Source organism: Amblyomma mixtum, chromosome 3, assembly GCF_055824585.1.
Source record: "Amblyomma mixtum isolate Tamu chromosome 3, ASM5582458v1, whole genome shotgun sequence".
Lineage (NCBI taxonomy): Eukaryota > Metazoa > Arthropoda > Arachnida > Ixodida > Ixodidae > Amblyomma > Amblyomma mixtum.
In genome coordinates this window covers 43,609,240-43,631,127 of record NC_143014.1, presented here as the reverse complement: position 1 = coordinate 43,631,127, position 21,888 = coordinate 43,609,240, and the positions used below count along the sequence as shown (strand labels likewise).

At 43.1% G+C, this 21,888-nt stretch overlaps 1 protein-coding gene and 1 long non-coding RNA gene across 2 annotated transcripts in view; one reads left to right on the top strand and one right to left on the bottom strand.

Annotated features, from left to right (window-relative positions):
* Positions 1 to 2,275: 2,275 nt before the first annotated feature.
* On the bottom strand, positions 2,276 to 4,968 carry LOC149349959 (uncharacterized). The gene is made up of 2 exons (XR_016290180.1): positions 4,334 to 4,968; positions 2,276 to 2,484 (listed from the first exon to the last, which is right to left on the bottom strand). It is a non-coding gene; the product is annotated as an uncharacterized LOC149349959 (long non-coding RNA).
* A 7,629-nt stretch (positions 4,969 to 12,597) lies between these two features.
* Zip99C (Zinc transporter Zip99C) overlaps positions 12,598 to 21,888 on the top strand; it is a 39,619-nt gene continuing 30,328 nt past the window's right edge. The window contains exons 1-2 of the mRNA XM_089578938.1: positions 12,598 to 13,431; positions 14,459 to 14,563. Coding sequence (XP_089435064.1) covers positions 13,125 to 13,431; positions 14,459 to 14,563 — 412 coding nt within the window. The 5' untranslated portion in view covers positions 12,598 to 13,124. The remainder of the gene's footprint in view (positions 13,432 to 14,458; positions 14,564 to 21,888) is intronic.

Here is a 21,888-nt window from a genome sequence, read left to right as displayed (position 1 = left end):
TTTTTACTCAGCCCCTGAATATTTCCGACGCGCGGTGGCGACAACTACAACTACTACTATGACGCTGATGGCTTTTCGACTGAAGGAGCTGTATACGCTATCGCATAATACGTGGAAAGAAAGATGGCAACCTGCTCTTGAGATTGTGCATTGACAACCTGGTTTGTCATTTGGATGCTTTGATAGGAAAAAAGAAAGTATTTGAAGCAGTCTTTAAAAAAATCTTTCCAAGTGGATGTGTTTATTATGCTTATTATGACTTAAGCATGCCTTTGCTTCAGTCATGTCTTTTTCTTTCTTTACCTGAACGAAGCCATTTATGACAATAAGATAGTTAGTCTTTTTTGCTTTCCATCTGTGAGAAGAGGCAAATCTGCTTTCGTGTAAAAAGGTGTCACGGAATCCAACCATTGGTATTGGGAGAAAATGAAGCACAACTCCCATCCATGTATCTGTCCAAGCTAAGAGATGTCTCCCATATTTCACATGTGTGCTTGAGTAAGGGTCATACAAGCATCTTGCACTGTTATATTTGTGTCTGCAGAAGCCTGATTTAGGACACATGTGATGTATCACAACAGTGTTATCAGATTGTGGTATTGTTCACTGTGGTATTGTGAAACCTATCTTTTGGTGCCTTAGTTTTCAACCTTTTACTTAATGTCAATTAGTCATCAGGTAACGCAGGATTCATTGATCACATACCCTTGCGTTACATCTGGACATTTTTCTCTTTAGTTGAAGAATTTTTCTCGTAATCCATGGATTGTGGACACATTTTCTCTTACATTTCACAGCTATATATATCGTGTTATACTCATGTGAACTATTTCTTTGAAAGTCGGCCATAGTTCACTGATGTGCATGGACTCATCAGGGCTCCATTGCGCTAAGTAGTCATAACAGTAACTAATCGTCAAGTATGGTAGTGTGATCAGCTCTGTAAAGTACTTGTAGTATGCCGCATGTTTTTCCGCACTACGGAATGGACCCAATTGCAAAGTTAATACCTAAAGAATGGTCTGAAATTTCAGGCAGAATAGCAACTTTGTGTAAATGCGATACGACAGTCTCAATTAGTTAAGAATATACATTCTTTTCTAACGAAAATAACATGCATGTGATACCTTTCAGGTCGTCAGCTTAGTCGTCGGTAAAAGTCACATCTCACTTATCGTTTCTGAAACCTGCTGCAAAGTTTTGCACAAGAAGTAGCAAAATGCTTCGTGAAAGTGCATATTAGTGCAAGAGCACTCATACGCTCACCAAACATGACCATGAATCTTGTCAACTGATCTTATATTCTTGAGCTGTTGCCTAGCAACAGCAACAGCACGTTAAGTTTCTTGTGTGTGAAATAAATAAATAAATAATAAAATAAATACTGCCGCGACTGGGACTCTAACCCGCTGTGGTGCAGACAGATCAGCTTTGCTGGCCAGTGCGCCAGAGCACTAAGCTATCGCCGCAGCCGTTCACACTTCATGTTAAACTGCAACACACTCTCGCTCTATGTATTGCACATTGTCGTCTTTAACTTTCACCTCTGGCATGAACAGATCAGATCAGCTTAACCTCGATCACAGCTTAACCTGAGACTAATATCGTCGGCAGATGTGCCGATGACCCAGAAAAGCAAAACCATGATCCAGTCAGGCTAAGCACATGCTTTTGCACCTCTACTCAGTTTAACTATGTTAAAACCCTACTATTTTTTACATATCAACAAGGCATGGCTTCCTCCAAAGTAGGCAGTTAGCTTATGCACCTTTTTGAAGTGCTGTCCATATCTGTTCGCTTTGCATAGCCATCCTTGAGCCATTTCAAACTTAATATGCCTGTATGCCTGATAGCAATAAGGCCAGTGTGTTTATTTGTGTAGCCCATGTCATGATTCTTGTCACATACCCGGAGACTCTGCCAGAAACACTGAATGGTTACCAAGCCGTATACTTCCTGTTCATATGGAAAGCTCATGAGTGTAGACTGACACACCAAAAAAGCTCTCTGTGCCTTTTTAGTACTTCTTCCCCGGTTGATAACTTTTGACCTGTAGTTTGACCTGTAGCTTTGGCTGTGCTGCGGTCATGTTGAGATAGATTGCATGGTAATGCTTTTTTTTCTTGTTCTATTTTCACATGCCTTTTTTTTTCTTGTTGGCATTTTATTAGTGCACATCCCGCTGCATTGCAGGATAGAGCATTAGATAGCTTCGCTTTTAAGTTGAGTAAGCCCTGATGATAACAAAGTCATCAGGTTGGTAAAAAGACCGGTATAAGTGGTATGGTATGTGGGTTTTAATGTTCTGAAGCAACACATTGGCCAATGTGGGACATCATAGTGGAAGGCTCCAGATTAATGTTGTCCATCTTGGATTCTTTGATGTGCACTGACATTGCTCAGCCCAAAGGCGTTTGCATTTTGCCTCCATGGAAGTGTGGCCACTCCAGCCAGGATTCAAACCCACGACCTTGGGATCAGAAGCTGAAAACCAAAATCACAGAGCCATGGCAGTGGATTCTATTATAGTTATACTTCTATGAAAGTATAGAGGCCTTAATTAGAACTGTATATACCTATATTGAAATAGCAACTGAGCTTCAACATTACATAAGTACTCAGAACTGATGCTGAACTAAGGAAATGTCTGTGGATGACAGTGAGACAGCATTTTTATTTATATGTAAAAAGTAAACATACAAGTTACCTACGATTAGCATATTTTGCTAGGCTATTGTATAATGCATTTCTCTGCACATTGACACTCCTCGTAGACAGTGTTTTTGTGGCTGCACTCCCGTTCTCACCTTTTTACACCCATGCTGATTTATCTCGGGCTGTTAGTGCAGCATTTGTGCAACCACAATCAGATTCATGCAAGAGGCCATTTCCCCCATTCTTCGCACAAACGGCCTTACTGCCCCTCTTTATTGCTTTCAATTCCCAGTCCTTTCATTTGCCCATCTGTCATTTTCTTTGGCCGCTCCTTTAACCTTCGAGCCTCACCAGTTTTCGACCTCACATTGACTGAATTGGGGTAATGTCCATGAGTAGGTAGCATGTGAAAGTTTGGAAAACAACCCACTGGGGTAAATATGCTAACACAAGTCAAACACTTTTGCTGCGACATGTACAAAAACTGTTCTCAGTGGTTCTTTGGTGCCAGTATTATGAATTTCCATTGGTTTCTTGTTTATAATTTCACTAGGTTTGTAAAATTAGAGTACACCCATGAATTTAATTGTACTAAGGACATTTTTGTTGTATACTTAGCGCTATGATTGGTTTTTCATGGTGAGTAGAGTAAACTGAGAGTACGGAAAATTAGGGGCTCATTAAGCTATGGTTTGCAAGATGAGCATTCACAAAAAATATATAATATATATTTGCACATTGCTGTGCTATCCAGTCAGCTGATATTCATTCCAGCGGATGGAGTATATGTTTCCCCTTATAGTTTCAGGCTTTGCAGTAAACTGTTTTGCCTGACTACACAGGAATCATTTTTTTTTTTTTTCTGTGAACTTACATCCTACAAACTTTTGTCCATGACTGTAGATAAGAAAGAAGCCAGCAGTCATCAAAACCATATACTGTGTTTTGAATGACTGTTAGTTTTGGAGCAAGTAGAAACAAGTATCCTGCAGCTTGCATTTGGATGACGTGCCAAGTGGTGTTCTGATGGTAGCATAGCCATGAAATGATTTTTATGTCGATTTTATCTGCTGCACTTCATGCAATGGCAATGTGATGTGATGTTATTGCCGCTGACACATGGAATGCTGCACTGCAAAATGAGGCTGTCTGCAGCTCAAAGTCTTGTTGTTCCAGGCATGTCTGTCATACTGTGTTGTCATCTCTGTGGTGAACTGCAAGACCATTTCTACTCTTTTTGAAAGATGACGAATAGCATCTTTTTTTTTTTTTCGTAGATGTTTATGCTGTGCAAACTCCATTAGTAGACAGAAATGTGTTAGCTTCTTTGTGGATTAGTCATCATGAACCATTTACACTCAGAATTTAATTGCGTACTTCATTTGTACTTCTAAGATTTCTGGGGTGAGTGGTCATTATGCTTTGCTCTATACAGTCGATCCCGGATATATCGAACTCGAAGGGGATCGCGAAAAAGTTCAATATATCAATAATTCGAAATATAAAATATGCCTATTAGACGCTTATTTTAAAATTGCGCAAATCTCGGACAATTTCCCGGGATCGTAGCAAGTGGGAACTTCCCGATTTACTCCTCTTAAGTCCACAAAAACGAAAGCACAACTCCACGATCAGCGCGCTTTATTTCGCAAGAAAAAAGTCAGTGAGCTTTGCTTGCCTCTTCCTCTGCACCATGCAGTTCATTAAGCTGTCCTCAAGCTTGTTGATAGCATCCAAATGAGAAAGTCCAGTGCCCTCCATTGCGCCACAACAGCGAAGAATGACGCTGAATGCGGATGCAAGTTCAGCCGCAGTGCATGGCGGCTGGGCCTCTTCGCACAATCTTCGTCACTGCTCGGGTCCGCTTCCTCGGTATCGATGATGTCAGCCACGATGTGAGCATCAGAAATTAGGCGTCTGCGGGCCTGCGGCCAGCACGGTTTCCCTCTTCCCAGCTCCTTATGGCCATTCCCATTTCCTTTCACACCCCCCACAAAGTTCCCATCACGTGACTAAGAGCGCAGCTGTCCAAGGCCAGCGTCACGTGAAATCTTATTAGGAGAAGCCCATTTGCAGGAGCGCGCGCTAGTGGAAGAAGCCCACTTCCAGGGTGGCACATACTGGGAGAAGCGCACTTGCGGGGGCTCGGCATGGCACGGAGTTCGATATATCAAATATAGGGTGCACAGGAGTTCGATAAACGTAAACAAATTTGCTATACTTTTGCATGAGATTCCCAAGGGGATTCTACATCTGTTCGATATAGGCAATAATTCGATATATCCGGGTTCTATATATCCGGGATCGACTGTATTTCTAGTTTCAAGTTGGAGTTCATCATTGTTCGGATCGATCTTGTAATGCTTAATTTTCACATGTAATAAAAGTCTGCTCCTCCTTGTGAGTGCATGCAAAAAGCTTTATGTAAGATTATTCTTCATTGAGAAATAGTTTGGGGAAGAATACTAATTTATCGATGCTGCAGTTTGGCGATACCGAAGCATTGAAAGATGATAAAGGGAGCCAGTTTTGATCCCTGTACTCATTATCCCAGCATGCACGTTTGTTCTCCCAGGTGTAGCATTTCTTTATATAAAGATCACTTTACTCTCAGCATTTTGATTTTTCTTGGCCAAATGTAACTCAGAAATTTTGCATCACGCCATTTATAAAAGGCATTTGTGGTGAACATATCAAAACCAGTATTTAAATGAGTGGTCTTCTGTAGACCAATGTAAAATTCCAGAATTATGTTCTCTGAAACAAAGTTGTTTGGTTCACCCGGCTGTTACCGTATTTACTTATGCAGTGAAGGCACTTTTTTCTCCCAGAAATTAACAAAAATTTGGTGGTGCATTCATTATGCAGGGTAATATGTTAGCAAAAATTTTCATTTTGGCAGGCAAAATAGCAAAATAGCAGATGTGCGCGTGATGTGAATGCATCTGTCGTGTGATTGAACATGGTAACTACAGACAGACCAGTTTTTGCAGTTTTGCGAAGTGCTTTTGTGAACAGTAGATAGAAAAGGTAGATATGATACAAGCGGCATCTCCTGTATATCAGAAGCTGGAGATCTGGAAGGCTACAGACCGCGGCTGCGTCTGTAGCCTTATGGAAATGTATGTAAATGGTAACCCTGATTAGTAGTTACATTGGTGTGTTAGTTTTTATTTTCACACCATGCTTGGGATTTGATAGCCATAGCTGACATAACTTTAGCCATGCCATCTGTTTACAGTGCAACTGCAGCGGTGGTCTAGTGGTCTGAGCATCAGGGAGGTGCGGGGTTCGATCCCCAGTGTCACCGGGTATCCACCGGTGATGTAATGGGTACCAGCTTTCCCCTGGCCGGATGCTTGGCTTATTCAGGGTGAAATGCTTGGGAAATGGGTCTTTGACCCCACCTTGCGCAAACAAAAAATACCTTGTGACATGGTGCTCTTTGGCCGCAGATGCCCTTGCACCATAAAAATTCACTATCATCATCATATCTACAGTGCACTCAGATATGAATACAGCTGCAATCTGCAGGAGAGCTGCTGTGTTATTAAAATTGTGACATAAGAGCACGTTCATTGGCAGCATGAAATATTTTTAGACAATTTTTATGGGCACTGCTTCACAGTGCATTTAATATAATTGACACGTTTAATTGAATACTGCTGTGCTGTTTGACTGCAAACCACCTGTATCAAGTGCGCTCTGACTGCAGACCTGTATCAAGTGGTGTCCTTGAAATAATTTTTCTTTTTTTCAATGCATGTACAGCCCAGACAACACAGCTATATCCTTAGGACGTTCTGAGAATTTATTGCTTAGGACGTGGCGTTGCCCTGGGTTGGTATAACGCAACAGTTCTTTCCAAAATCGATGCGATTTTTTAATTTCCTGCCCTTTGCCGATGGCTGAAGCGATGCCACGCCCTAGGCTTCAGCCAATAACAAAGAGCAAATGTGGGGCGTGGTGTCACATCAGCTAATGAAGAAGGGCGGGGAATTAAAAAATGGCATGGAATCAGTTGGGGAATTGTTATATTATACCACCCGTGAGTACATCCCGTACTGATCCTCAACAGGTCCTCACCTTCACCTGGTCCTGTTTTCCGACCTCAGTACATCCTTAGGAAATTGTCCCAAAGGACCTTTCTGGTTTGTTTTTAGGGCATTAGATGATGATTTGGTGCGTGGATATGCGTTATTTGCTTGGTTATTATGGGCAGCGTTCATTAAAACTGTAAAACAGCTTTATTTTCTTTCTTTTGTGCTGGATCTGACAAAAACTAATTTCACAGAAGTTTGGCTTGGCAGGACGAACTGGTTTGATCACCACTTTTGCCAGTGCCAATGGATTGTTGTTTGTGCAGTCTTTTCGAACAGCGGCGGCTATATCTCTCTCAACTTTAATTTTGCCACCTTAATAACAAAGTAACTTAGACAAGTACATCTACTGTGGCCAAAAACATAAGTCCAATCCAGTCAGAAAGTTGCAGTGGTCAAGCCCGGGTTAAACATCAAATGTATTTTTAAAAAATATCCTGAAGACATCATTTCTTGGATCATAATTATTCTCTTTATTATATCACTACTGCTTACAAATTTCTTTTAATTAAACCGGCACTTTTATGTAATAAGAGCTGCGTGTGCAAGATAAAGCGGGCTTGATTTCAGTGCAGTGTGGCAATATTTCCCTGCGAAAGGATGTTTGTAGGTGATTTGAGAATTTTTCATCTTCACATCATCCAGCAACATACAAGCTGAGGATGCCTTGTTTGGGATGATGACATTTTACCATTTCAGGATGTCCTCAGGAGATTTGGTTTTGTTTGGGGGTGTAAACTCTTGACATATTTCTTCTAGAGTAGTGGAGAAATCTCAGCAGAGTGTCAAAGGTTTGGTTCATAAAGCGAAACAAGGGGTAAATAAATTCCTCTGTGGAATATTTGGGAATTAAAATCGGTGTCTGTCAACAGAGTCAGAGTTACTGAAAGCGTCCTTTATCAGTGGGAGTATACATCTTTTTTAAACAAGGGTAGCAGAGATTATATAATTGTGCTGCACACAGTGATGTCCTGTACTGTAACTGGAAATTTCCTCAATTAGACCCAAATCTTGCAACTTGAAGCCCTTTTTTTCATGAAGACAATCTCAGTTCATAAAATTTTCTGAAACTCCATAAAAACTTATTTTGCCAAGTTTTTCTCCTCAAATTTCCTTAAAACGGAAAAGTTCCCCAAAAGGAACTTCACTGGCTGGACAGGCTCTGTTGCCTTGATCTTGAGAAACAAGACAAATAAGAGTGGCCATTTATGTTGGGTCCACCACATTTTGGGCACAGGTTGGCCACTCAGATAGGATCCTTTAGTGTGCCTCTGATTACACAGAGGTGAATGGTGGAAAGGGAGGTGTTGCTATATAAATAGCTCTGCCTCGGTGGTCACTGCTACAAAACTTTGCACTGTGCAGATTAAATGCAATTATTTTTTAATCATTTATAGGGTGCCACATAGAATTGCTCACGATAGTGAGGTCTGATAGAAAAACAGACCTGAAGTGTGAGGCCCTGGGCTCTAATCAATTTCTTTACTGCTCCTTTAGTGAATTTTTGTGTTGACAACAGCACAGGGACAAGGCACACAATTAATGCATTCTGTTGGGTCTGCTTAGATCATCTTCAGGTTTAATCTGAGGAAGAAGGATCTGTGCAAGGTACTTTGCTGCTAGGTGAGTGCTGCATATAATAGGTGCAGAAGACAAGTTGAAGGAGAGGCTCACAGCATTCAACAGCATTCAGATGTTCTCGGTGTGATATCCTATTACAGGATGTCTTAATTTTTCCAGTCAGCTGCCATTGCATGCTCAGCCTAGAATGCCAGGTTAAATTCAAAGATGAAATAGGTTAAAGTACTTGAGAAAAATAAGTACCCTTCTGTTTCGTATAGACGTTTTCATTGTTTACTGAGGTAACTGGATTGTGAGAAAGAAAAAGCACAGCAGCAGTCCACTTTTAGGTGGACACTTCAGCTGCGCCATGAGAGACTGGGTGAAAGAAGGAAGTGAGAAAGCCTCCATTGTGGAGGGTTTTGGGAGAATTCCAATCATGTGGAGTTCTTTAATATGCACAGACATTGAACGGCAGATTGGTGTCTTTTGCATTTCACCTCTATTGTTCGAAGCACGGCCACCGTGGCTGGAATTGCACTTGCATCCCAGGGTCAGCAATCATGCGCTCTGATAGAGGAGTCTAAAAACATATTCTTTGTACTGTTGCGCACATGTGCAAAATGTTGCTGCCCACTTGCTGCATGCAAACACAACAGTTGAGAAAGCAATAGTGTGGTGCATTAAGGGTGAAATTGTTACATAGCTATATAAGCAGGACCTTGAGGTTTTCAGTCTTCAAGAGTTATAGCATCAGTGTAGAATGTGTTAACACTTATGCAATAGTGAAATACACTGCATCTGTCTGAATTAAATTTCTACTGCATGCTTCATTGTGCATTGCAGTTTAACACAGCCAAGTTATTGCAGTCGTTAATTACTTCAGAAGCTTCTTTCTGTGGCTTCTCTGCTCTTTTCTTGTTTGGTTAGTGATTAAACTCTGGTGGTCACACTACTGATGAAAATGCTTCATGAGAATCATCTCAGAGAAGTGGATGAACATGACTTAAAGCCTCATTAGAGAGATGCAGAAGTTTAGTTTAAACTGTTTCTTGCAAAATCAATTCATCAAACAACATTTTGCTGGTGCAATTTTATTGAATTTTATCATTCTCACGTGATTTTTTTCAAAGGATGGTTTGTAAAAGGCAAAGGCAGGATGATAGCAAGTAGCTCGAATTTGCTTAAAGCTCTCTCACATGCGCTCCTCTGGAAAGAAATCATACGATTCCCCCCTCCTCATTTTTTCCTTCATAGAAAAACAATTCAGCAGTGGTCACTTTTATAATCCTTAAGCTTTTCGGAGTCCTTGGCTTACAAGCATATAGGTATTGCAAAAAACCTGGAAGTTGTGGCTTTTCATATGAACTGAATATATTGGGTATGCTTAATCAGACATCTGGTGTACATCTAGCTGGCATATATACATCTATTTGGCATATAGCATTTGCAGCATTTGCAGTGGAATTCGCAGCATTTGCAGTGGCATTTGCTGCAACAAGGTCTGCTTCTTACAATATTTCATGCATTATAGTGCTTTTCCTTTTTTGATTATGTACAGCTAGCTTAGTGCAACAAAACACTCAAGATATCTATTCATTGAGTGTGCATGATAACTTAATCTCGTAGGCTTATCCAAGATATTGATTTCACAAGGGTATTATGATAGTTTCTCTGAAGAGAGGAACAGATGTGTAAAAGTGTGGTACCAACCATTCAGTTACAAAGGGCATATGGTCGGTGTTCCGGGAAATTTGGGGAAATAGATTGTTGCACTCTCTAATTAATGTCTGGGTTGATCAGTTGAAGTCACTGGCTGTTTATTCCAATAGCCATGCACACACCAAAGCTTTAATTACTATCACTTACATAATGTGCAGTACAACTCATTCTATTCATTTGATGAGTATGGCAGCTGCATTTTCATTTCCTTATTTGGCCTAGCCTTTTTGATAAAGCAGCATTCGATGAAACAGTGTTTAAGTATACCCCATGGAACCAGAAATATTTAGAGGATATCGCAAATAGTCCCAATATCAAACATCATTTTGCGAGAAACATCAGAGCGAGCAATCTCAAGAGATCGTTTGCTAGTACACGTCCACTTGACTTGCATTTCATGATATGATCAGAATGTCATTTAGTGCACATCGCTGAGACTCCAGTAGGTAACTTTCGGTGGATCTTCGCAATGAGACATGAATAAATTAGACAGGCTCATAGTACCATCACAAGGAACTCAGCTGCATGTAGCTTGTAAAGTTTCCAAATGGTTTATGTTGCAATATATACACTAAAAAAGCCCCTTGAATGGGGCTTGGAAAGGTGCCTTCTTTAAGCAGATTTCTTTCTACTTAATGCATTTGCATAATGTTCGCACCAAGACTGCAGAGATCGATCTACTGCACGATGTTTTCTGTTTCATAGCATTTGTGGCTCAGTGTTTTGTGTATGATTAATTGGATTGCCGCAATAATATATCTGATAATTATTACATATAATCAACTGTCAAAACATTGACGCCTGTCCGGACAAACCATCTCCCTTGAAATTACCTTACTGCATTAAAAAATCATCTTTTTTCACTTCACCTTTGTAGAATATGCAAAGAGGGTCACATGTATTTTCCATGCATGTGTGTGTTTTGCCCAGCTGCTGTCACAGTTTCTGTGAAAAAATTTTTGGTGATATTCTGTAGATGTTCATTCCGAGCCGAGGCAATAAAAATGGACTGAGTGTGGTCGTTAAGAAACATTGTTTTGTGGATTAAATATTTTCGGAGGTACAGGTGGGACCAAAATATTATGGAACAAGCTTTAGTGTTTGAACGTTTCTCGCACGTTCCGTAGACAAGATATGATGGATTCTTGGGTTCTTGCATTAGCGCACCAGTGGCATGTGCTAACCTATCCATAAAGTGCTTCCTAATTTTTAGTTATAAGATGTGACAAGACTGATCACCGAAGCATGCTCCATATTATTATGGCTGGGACTGCAACATTCTGTTGATATCTTTTGGACCTAATATAGTTGTCTGGGATATGAAACGGATATATATGATTTTGGATGAAACAGCATTTTACGAACTGTTCTTTAAGTATGAAAGCCATGAAAGTCTGTAGTATGTAAACATGTTTGGGTGCTGTGTACATGCAGACCTCTGACTCCCGTCATACGTCCAGTCATAAGAAGTGCCAGTTGCACACATGCGAAGCCAGTGGCCCGTCTTGCGCTGAGAAATACGTAGTTTTTGGCCGATCGTTCAGTGTGCCTACAACAGTGTGCTGCGCGGACAACAATATTCGACCAGTATAGCTTGTCTGCAGCTACGAAAAACCCCGCGAATTAGCTTTCTCACATTTGGAAGCCTCCGACTGTGAAATTTATCGGTGCTACGTAAATGAACATATATGTTCATATATACGTTCGTTCTTCCCTTTCCTGGAAGCGACCATATGCCTAAGACAAAATTAGCATATGCATTATGTGTCTTGGAATACAGATCTGCGGCATAAAATTATTTCTGCGTTGCGTCGATCGCTAGCCAGTCAACTGGTATTCAATCCAGGGGATGGAGCACACATGTCACCTCATGCATCTATGCTTTTCATTGATCTGCATTGCCCGACCGCGGAGAATTTTTTTTTTTTTTTTTTTTTACCACGAATCCGCATCCCGAAAAATTTTGTCCATCACTGTTCCCTCTCACTCCTCGTGGATGGAGCCGGCACAATAGCCACTGAAGTAGCGTTGAAGAAATCGCACATGATGCTATACTGCAGCCAGTTCTCTCTGCAGAGTGGTAGTTGTGTGGTCGGGCGACTAAATTTTGGCCACGTACTAGGTAACGGGCCGGATCCTTTCCCGTCACTTCGTGGGTCTTCCGAGCGCCTTGTAATATTTAATATTTTAAGCAAATACCTTTGTTATCGGCTCTCAGGGACCCACGAAAATGTATTGCGTTTACGGGCGATAGAAGTTGCTCACGGCTGCTTGTTTCCGATATACTTAAATATGGCGCGCCTGAGAGCGCGAATCAACGTTACTAGATCAAGGCTGGCTTGGCGCGTGGTAGGCTGCTGGTTTTATGATAAACACCACTATACCAATATTGGGTGAATATATTTGCTCATAGATTAAATTATTATGCAAGTATTGCGAATTACTAGTACTCTGCAGCTTTACTTTTATGTTATGTAAAACGAAGCAACTTGGAACCAAATCAAAACCAGAACTAATGTTTTGTTCTAGCTCATTTTAAGTTTGTAGTACGTTGTGTGGTGTGCAATTTCGGGTGGAATGAGCACAAAGCTTAAGCTCGGTGTTTCAAATGCCTCCAAAATCTGACAAAGGCGGCCGCTTCGCGAGCGTGCCGCGTTTAGCCAGCTCGTGTCGAGCAGCATCGACGCCTGCAGCGAAGAAGAGCCCCCTCCGTCAATGCCATCCGTTGCTTTGGCGTGAAAAGGCGCCTGCTGCTGCTGCTGCCGCTGCTGCCGCTGCCTGCTGCACTCTCCATCTTCTTCTCTCCACTGACTGACGTCGCCCATGCCACCCATGCGCGGCGGCTGCACAAGGAGCGCCCGTCCCACTCGAGGATCCGCGCTATCGCTTTGCGGCCTTAAACGTCTTCGGTGAGCACTTCCTGCCGTGTACTTCACCCGAAGAGATTACGGCGCCTCCACCGCAGATGGAGATAACTCTTGTGTATCTCGGTTGCGTGGTCGAATACAAGATGCGATGGCTCCGACGAAACTAAGTGCTTCGACTCGCATTTGAAGTCGGGCCCCCAGCGCTGTCCATTCGCGAATCATGCCTTTGGCCGCTCAGCTGCTACGGCTCGGCGTCGTGGCCGCCTCTGGCCTCGACAGAGTCCTGTGCGACCACGGACGATCGGTAAACACGACCGCCTCTGGAGGACTGCCTCTGCTGCGGGTCTGGCAGCTGTGGGGCCACGCTTCTGGACCCGGCCCGTTGGTGACGGCAGCCTCGGACGTTGTACGCACCTACCAAACGTGGCTCTTCTCCATTGCGGCAGCGTGCGTCGTCGGGCTCAGCGGTGTTTTCCCGCTCCTGCTCGTTCCAGTAGACACTGGAGTCAACTTGAAGCAGAATCGCAGTAAGTGTCAGCGTGTTTTTTTTTTTTTTCCTTTTTATTCCTTGAGATGACAGCTGGATTTATCTTGCCTTTCCCGCAAAGTACGCATAAAAGAACAAGTACTGAAGTCATATGCCATGCTACACTCAAGTTTTCCATGCCGTCGCGAGTTAAGCACAGTTAGCCATCCTAGCACAATTGCCTTCTCACCCGCGCGAGCGCGCGTCGTGAGAGGGGAAGGGAAAAAAAGCTCGCCGGACCATTTGGAAATACATGTGCCGGTTTAATTCAAGCGGCCGTGGTGAAGAGGCACTCCGGCCACTTGGGGCTTATCAATGCCCTGAAGTGCCGTGATACACGCATGAGAGGCTGAGAAGCGCCATGCGTCCAGTCGGAAGTGCGCTTATTTCTTTTCGGTTCGCTTGGGAACTCATATCTTTACTTACTTAACAATACGCTCAACGCGTCTCGTGTGGAGAGGCGCATATGTTTCGTTATCTCATATATCACTCTGTTCTGTCTCACACGTGTTCCGCAAATGCAGCTGCAGCTTTCCCATTGATCCGTTCTGAACTACTGCAGTAAGCGCAGTTTGTCACCTGCATGTTCCTCCTATATGCTGAGTGCAAGCCTTGGCGAGTTGGTACAAATCCTACGTTTAACAACCTGTGAAAAAACAGACGCAGGACAAAAGAGTGAAGTTTACAGGACAACACTGCACTTTCAACTGTTTTTAATTTGAATAAAAAAGTGTCACAACAGCACATGTGCATGTCTCACACGCGGAAGCGAAAGGTGCGTTTCTGCCAATGTATGATAAACAATTCACTGTAACAAGTGGTGAACTCATTTCTTGACCTTTGGCCGTTTTCTTTTTCGCCGGTGACTTTTCGAATGATTTTTCTTCCACTTTTTGTAATTGCAGTTGAGATTTGATTCAGGTTCTATTGAGGGTGCTATGGCACTGTCTTGAACAAGGACCTACTCAGCATATTTCTTGTGTCTTAGTAGTTTTTTGCTACAGTTTAATTCCGTCTTCTTCTTTCAGGTGGCTGCAGGACACTAAAGCTACTGCTCAGCTTTGCTGTTGGGGGCCTTTTGGGTGATGTGTTTCTTCACCTCTTGCCAGAGGCTTGGGGGCGCCTACATAGAGGTGTGTGCTTGCACAGATCAACATATTAATTTTGCGTTTTCTTGCCCACCTGCTGATGGCTTTTAGGTTCATTCACTTTAGTAACTGCAGTGCAGGTGTCCTGCAACAATTGCTCCAGCACTTTTTAATGGCATAAGTTTGGGACAGAGCTGGAGCTCTTTGTGGAAGAATGGAAACTGTTCTTAAAAGAGTATAGACACCTGATTTCATTGGCATGTTTTCTTCTCTACAATGATGCGGAAGACACTACTATGCATGAATCACCATGTTGTATTCATGCATGACTGCTAAATAATTTATAAATGAATTTTTCTGTCGTGCTGTTTCAGTTTCGGTTTCTAGGCAATGGCTGTGAGGTTTTATCAAAGTGAGGTTTTATGTCACGTGAGGCGTGGAAAAACTTAGATGTAATCACTGCTTCAACATTTTAATTCACTACAGTGCTAAAGCCATCCTCTTCAATATCTGGAATGACAATGAATGGGGAAGCAGAGATTATATTGCATTCTTTGCATGCCTCACGTCACCTGTAACTTCTCTTTGATGTCACAGTCCTCGTTCGGCTGTTGAGACCGATACGGAAACAGCACGAGAAAGAAATTCAATTGTAAATACCAGGAGAGTACCAGGTGGTAATCCCTGTGTAATAATGCCTTACGCATCGTTACAAACAAGAAAACACGCACCCAAAAGTTAAGTGTCTATACTTGGTTAATTTTATTTATGGCGTTGCATTAGCTTCACGCCACTTCTCTGCTCCAATAGCTTTTCATATGATACATTTACTACTTGCTACAAACTTAAAATTAACAGCAATAGATTAGTACAGAATTGTTTTTTTTTGCCATTGTACGACTTGGTAAGCATATGCCCCATAGCTATACCACATCCTTTGTACTATACTCTTGGGTGAGTGGTCACATAGCAGCATCAATATTGCTAATGAAATCAATGGTGCACTCAAATTCTGCAAAAGGAAGCACTTCAAGAGTTTCATGTAGTGGCTTTCTTGCATCTTGCATCTTCAAAATCTTGCATCAGTTTCAGGCCTTCAGCATGTTAATTCTAGACTTCCCTAATGATGTTCCTGGGATGTTTGACAAGCGAGCCTTACTGTTGCATAATATATGCTCTAGATATGCGTGACTCTCAGCTTAACCTTGTGCTTTATTCATTGAGTAAAAACTGTTGTTCACCTGTACTTTCTGCGTATGATATTGGCTTAATGGCTGCTGTCCTGGCCCATTGTAGTGCCTCAAAGTAATTAAATTTTTTTAATTTTATGTATACAGGAGTGAAATTGTGTATATGATTAAAAGTGACTAGTGATACAAACAGATGAATTGGGAATTAGAAGAAAACAGGTAAATGAGCTGAAATATATTTTTATGCTATAGTTAGTTAGGAAGCAACTCATGTTTTATTATGCAACTGTGCTGGCCATCATTATTGTTAATTTGATTCTGTCAAAGTGCAGTTGATTGAAATCAGTAACACACAAGTAATATATCAATCGCCTCACTGTTGACGGCGTGGATATGTGAATATTTATGCAAAAGCATTGCAAGCCATTTCATATGGGTGGAAGTTAGGCACGTTGTTCGTGAAGTTAAATGTATATGTCTGTTTTAAATTTTTCAGACTTTCCACACACACAAAAAAAAAATTATAGTGGGGTGTGTCGTGAATTAGTGTCCTTGAGCAGCTAACTTTATGGTCGGCTACAGTTCTTGCCCTCTCAACCAATCACTTTACCGGCAGCGCACCAGTGCCTTAATAAGCATGCCATAGTTTTCTTGAACGACTGGGTTCAAAAACAGGGCCCACTCTTACACTGCAGATCTTTTCTGCTGCGGACGTTTTGCGAGAGATGTACGGTCTAGCGTTTGACACGGCCCATTCGAGTTGCGGTGTTGATAATGCTCATTCATGGCCTCCAAAATTTGGCAACGCGGCAGGGCTCAGTCAGGTTCAGCAAATGCAGCTTTGATGCCCAATCTCTGAGGCCGTGGCTCATGAGTAGCTCCACTCCTCTCCACCACAGGCACTAGATTGTTAGTTGTCATCAGTAGCAAAAAGTAGTTTTTATGTTTGCCACTGCTAAAGCTTCGCTCTTTCATATGTTTTCTCATTTTGTATGGATATTGGTGTAAATATTCCATTCCTAGTTGATTCGGCTTTTTAGCAACACTGTATTTGATTCAGCAGCAAAGCTGCACTACTCTTATTCGATTTGGTTTTGAAGAAGTGCTATTTGCACACCCCTACAGCGCATCCCTCTAGTGGCCACCAGTCTCAACTACAGGTTTTCTCTGCGGAAGGAAGTGTAACAGAGGGTGGCCGTTATAAATCCTTTTGCTATAGCTTCTTGGGCTTACTTCAGAGCACAGTTAACATCAGTGCTTTGCTTTGTAAAGCAGAGTGTGTGTGCTTGACTCATCTATGGAAATATGGGTCACGCCTGCCATGCAGTACGTTGCCAGCGCTTAATCCCTTACTCAAGGAGGGTTGAGAACCACATTGCGCATCCTCGGTTGAGGCTGCTTTTTGCGGGCTCCACTTGTGCATCTGCGTGGATGTAGAAGCTGCTAGCATTGCACCTAGTTGTCCACCCACCACGGTGACTCAGTAGTCTTGGCACTCAGCTGGTGATCCCATGGTCACAGGATCAAATCGTGACCATGGTGGCTGCACTTCAATGGAGGCAAAGTGCAAAAACGCCCTTATGCTGTGCGATGTCGGTGCATGTTAAAGAACCCCAGCAGGTCTAAATTAACTGGGAAGTTCTCGACTATGGCCTCCCTTATAGCGAGTATGTAGTTTCAGGCCTTAAATCCTCAGGTACGTGCGGCAGGTGCGTGTGGCACTTCATGACACACATGTCGGCAACAATCTCTGCCCCGCCTGTGCTGCAATGCTCCCCGCTACTTGTAACTTCGCTGCTCCAGTGCGAGAAGGACAGAGAATGTCACGTTGTACATGCGTCACGAAATGTCGCGATTTGATTGACGTCGCTCTGCGCCATCCTATAAGAGCGCGATTTTCGAATAATGCGAGAAATGGCCCAAATTAGTCGAGCCGCAGCGATGAGGGTAGGTAATCGCGTTTTCAAAATTTTAGAAACTGATACGGCTGTAACTGATGGCCGGCTACAAATCTCTAAATGCACGTTCATCACCCATGTGTGGCAACCGTAGACGCTGTCCAAAGTTCCCGAAGTTTGCTCTCCTTCGCAGCATCATCAAACGCGGCTGCGTTCGCGAATTCTGCGTTTGAGAGCACCGCTGTCGGGCTCGCGAGCACGTGTTCATGTGGGGTTTCAATTCCGTGTGCCACCCTCCCTTAGGATAGAAGCAGATTGAGCACTGTATCACAGACATAATGTCCACCTTGTCGTTACAATCCTCCTGGGTAAATCATAGATAGTCTTTCACAACTTACAAGAGATAAAATGTCATGGATCGTATAAGCCCCCTTTATCGCACTCACACACGTACACATGCACAACACATTCTAAGTATTTAAACACCTTAGCTGCCCACCTGCTTTCATTCAGTTTCCTCAGGCATTCTTCATATAATATTTTGCTCTGAGTGGAATCATTAAATTATCAAGCCTGACTTAGTGGCGCTAAATGTAAAGCGTAGAATGTCTCTTCTCCACAAGATTAACCAGAGTCTGTTTTGACTACCGCGGCATCGTGTTACGTCAAATGAAAAATGAACATACATATTCACCACGCCCAAAACATATTGTATTGGAAGTAATAAAATCACTTTTATAAAATCTCTTCTTTGTTGCATGGTAAGCTGGAAACCTGGGACATGTGCAGTGAATGGGCGGTTGTTGCATGAGAGCCAATTTATTAACTTTGGAATTCTCCATCGTCTGTTACAACACCAGCAACATGGCGGGGAAGATGTTCTTAGAGTGTGTCCGCAAGCTGCTGATCTGCCTGCAGTTTTTCCCATTCTAACTCAACTGCGTACCAAAGTTGGTTGCAGGATGTGTTGTGGAAAGCCTTTTTTTTTTTGCAAGTTTGGCCTTCTATATTCCCCACACATTTTTATTTTATTCAAAGCAGCAGCTTTTGGTGACCAGTTGATTGTCATCACAGTGAGGCCCCCCTCCATGCGACTTTTCACGATGCCTGCTGTTTGCACTGGTGGTGACAAATCTTGCCGGAGAAGGAGTAATAATCCATTGTGGAAGGGGCCATCCAGCAGATGCGGATTGAGTTCCTGGTTAATAATTGTCATGTAGTAGTCTGCACAAAAGCATCCACGAATTTGATGACTAGAACTCACGCATGCACGCGTACACATGAACCCCTATAGCTCCATCGGTAACAAAGCTTATTACAAAAATACACTGTGAATAAGAACACTAACCTCATCAAATCTGGCCTGTACACTTCCTGCTTCTGATACCTCTCCGTTGAGATGGCACGCTCGTCTGTGAATACGACATTCCGCCAGTCTTTGGCGCTCCGTCGAGCGTGCACTTTGGCGGAAGCAAGCCTTTTCGCCTTCACCTCCGGAGAAGGTAAAGACTTTTGTGCTGCGATTATATTTTTCAGGCCAGCTTCTTTTAGCCTTTGGCATTCCAGTTCATCACTAATGTTGAGCGAAGCCGCATACTACATCTTGGCGGCTGTCATGAAGGGATTGTCACAAGCAGCAGCAACCGAAAGCCTATTCTTTTTTTCATTTGTCTTGCGACGGTAGTTGCGAGGTGCGTCACCGGTCTGCCCTTCATCCCGAAAAGCTTGCACGATCCTATTTACAGTGGCTTGTGTAGTTCCCGCTATACTCTGTCTATGTTCCTTTCAGTCATTCCGGGCAGTGGCATTCTATAGCTATGCATATCCTTTTGTCGTTTGGTACTCGGGGAGTAATTTGCGCTATTTGAATGACAGTCAGCCAAAACAGAAGTTTTGAAAATGTAGCAACATACTGTGAGGCAACTGAGACTCAAACTTTTCTGCACCAAATTTGTTGAAAATATTTCGGGTGCATGCTGGGTCTACCTGAAGATGCATGCTTTCATCTGAGCTGCGAGCATCCGTCCAGCAGGAGTGGACAACGCTGCAACTAACAAGCGCTCTGTGTGCATGCGCATACTCTGGTCCTGCATCAGACACGGAGCAACCGTCTGGTCAGCGCTTCCATAATATTGATTAAAAAATTAGAGAGCTGTGTACATTTGGATCTTGCCTTGCACGAGGCTACTGCTACCACTGAAGCAATACGACATTGATCCTTGAGAAGGAAAGAGTCTTAAGTACCAAAAATGAACTTGCTCAAAACGAATTGCTGGTCTAGTTGGTACTTCGTGCTCACATTCACACGCGTGGTAACGAACACAAACAGGCAGACACCACAAAGCTCTGGCTGAGTGACGTGGCCTTGCACGAGGCTACTGCTACCACTGAAATAATACGACACTGATCGTTAAGAAGGAAAGAGCCCTGAGAATTAAAAATGAACTTGCTCAGAATGAATTGCCGGGCTAGTTGGTACGTCCTGCTTGCATTCACATGCGCGACAACGAACACGAACAGGCAGACACCACAAAGCGCTGGCCGAGTGACCTGGCCTTGAACGAGGCTACCGCTACCACTAAAACAATATGACACTGATAGTTGAGAAGGAAAGAGCCCTGAGAACTAAAAATGAACTTGCTCAAAATGAATTTCCAGTCTAGTTGGTACTTCCTGCTTACATTCACACACACAAAAACGAACACGAACAGGCAGACACCACAAAGCGTTGACCTTGCGACCTGGCCTTGCACGAGGCTACTGTTACCACTGAAACAATACGACACTGATTGCTGATAAGGTTGGTGTTATGGTTTTATGGGGTTCAACGTTCTAAGTTACTGCTTTTTTCTTTTTTCTTCCTATTTCTTTAACGGTGTAATAAATCAATCTATAAATTTGCCATTTTCTTTAAATACATTTTTAATCCTACACTTCTAACCTATTCTCACCTCTCTGCTTTTGAGCCACCAGTCTTTCAATCGCTTTGTGCTAACCTTCACCGCAGATTCATTCAGATGACCATTGTTACCTCTACACCTTAGAGCTAGGTCCTCAGGGAGAGTAACTGTGCCTGCATCGACATCCGGATGAATGCCATCGCATTTGAGTATAAGCTGTTCCATTGTTTCTACAGATTTATCACACACTGCACATCTTTCATGTTGGTTAAATTTCTTTTTGTAACTTTGCGTTCTAAGACATCCTCATCTAGCTTCAAAGAGTAGGGCACTACCTCTTGAGTTATCATAGAACGATTCGTTCCTGATCAGCGTTTTCTAATTTCCGAACAGTTCTACTCTCTGCTTCTTTTCCATTGAATTAATCTAGTTTTTACCTTCTTGGTTTTTTACTTGTCATTTAAAGCTCTATTTCTCTCTACTTGTGTGCTGCACTTACTGGTTAGTTCAATATATAGACTTTTCTGCCATTGTGAGTCAATGCTCTAACTGTATAAGTATTTAAATACCTTAGCTGCCCACCTGTTATTCCCTGTCCTTTATTCATTAAAGTCTCTTTCTCACCTGTTATTGTCCAATTTCCTCAGGCATTCTTCATATATAGTATTTTACTCTGAGCTTCCTGTGCTTCGAAATATGTCCAGCCCATATCCCCCTGTACTGCCTCGTTTGTGGCTTTGCTGTGGGCATCTAGTGCTGATCGTCCAACAGCTCTCCGATTTATTTCTATATTTCTGATCTCTGCTGAACTTCTGCCCTTAGGCCTCTCTATTTCCCTCGCTGCGCCTGTCACTCCCGACGTCCGCCACCGGCGTCGCAGGCGCAGCGAGGAGGAGAGCACAGACATCGACGACAGCATGGTTTCGCCGGACGTGCCACATACAGCTGTCGCTGTATGTGAATAAAAGATGGTTCGGGAGCTCAAAGGATTCCATGAAAAATTGGGGGAACCTGAAAGAGCTTCAAGCCGCGAAGAAAAGAGTTCCCGAGAGCCCCGCGGTCCTCCCATTGTAGGGTGCCTCGATGCCTCGCTGGCATCGAGGCACCCTATCCCATTGTTGTAAACCGCGCCCTCCTTCCGACGCGCGCGCGAGCGTCCGTGCGCAGGCGTCGGTATCTGGCATGCACAGATATCTGCGCCCCGCTCGCGCGTCGCGCCTCGCGCATGTGCAGATCGTACGCCCGTGCGCGTAGGCGCTCCGCCCGTACGCCTAAAGCCCCACCTCGATGGACACTTCCCAGGCGTACACGCGAAGCGCCTGCGCGCCCAGCACGCGCCGCGACGGACGTCGAAAAGTGGCATTGACCTCCATGCTCCTGGT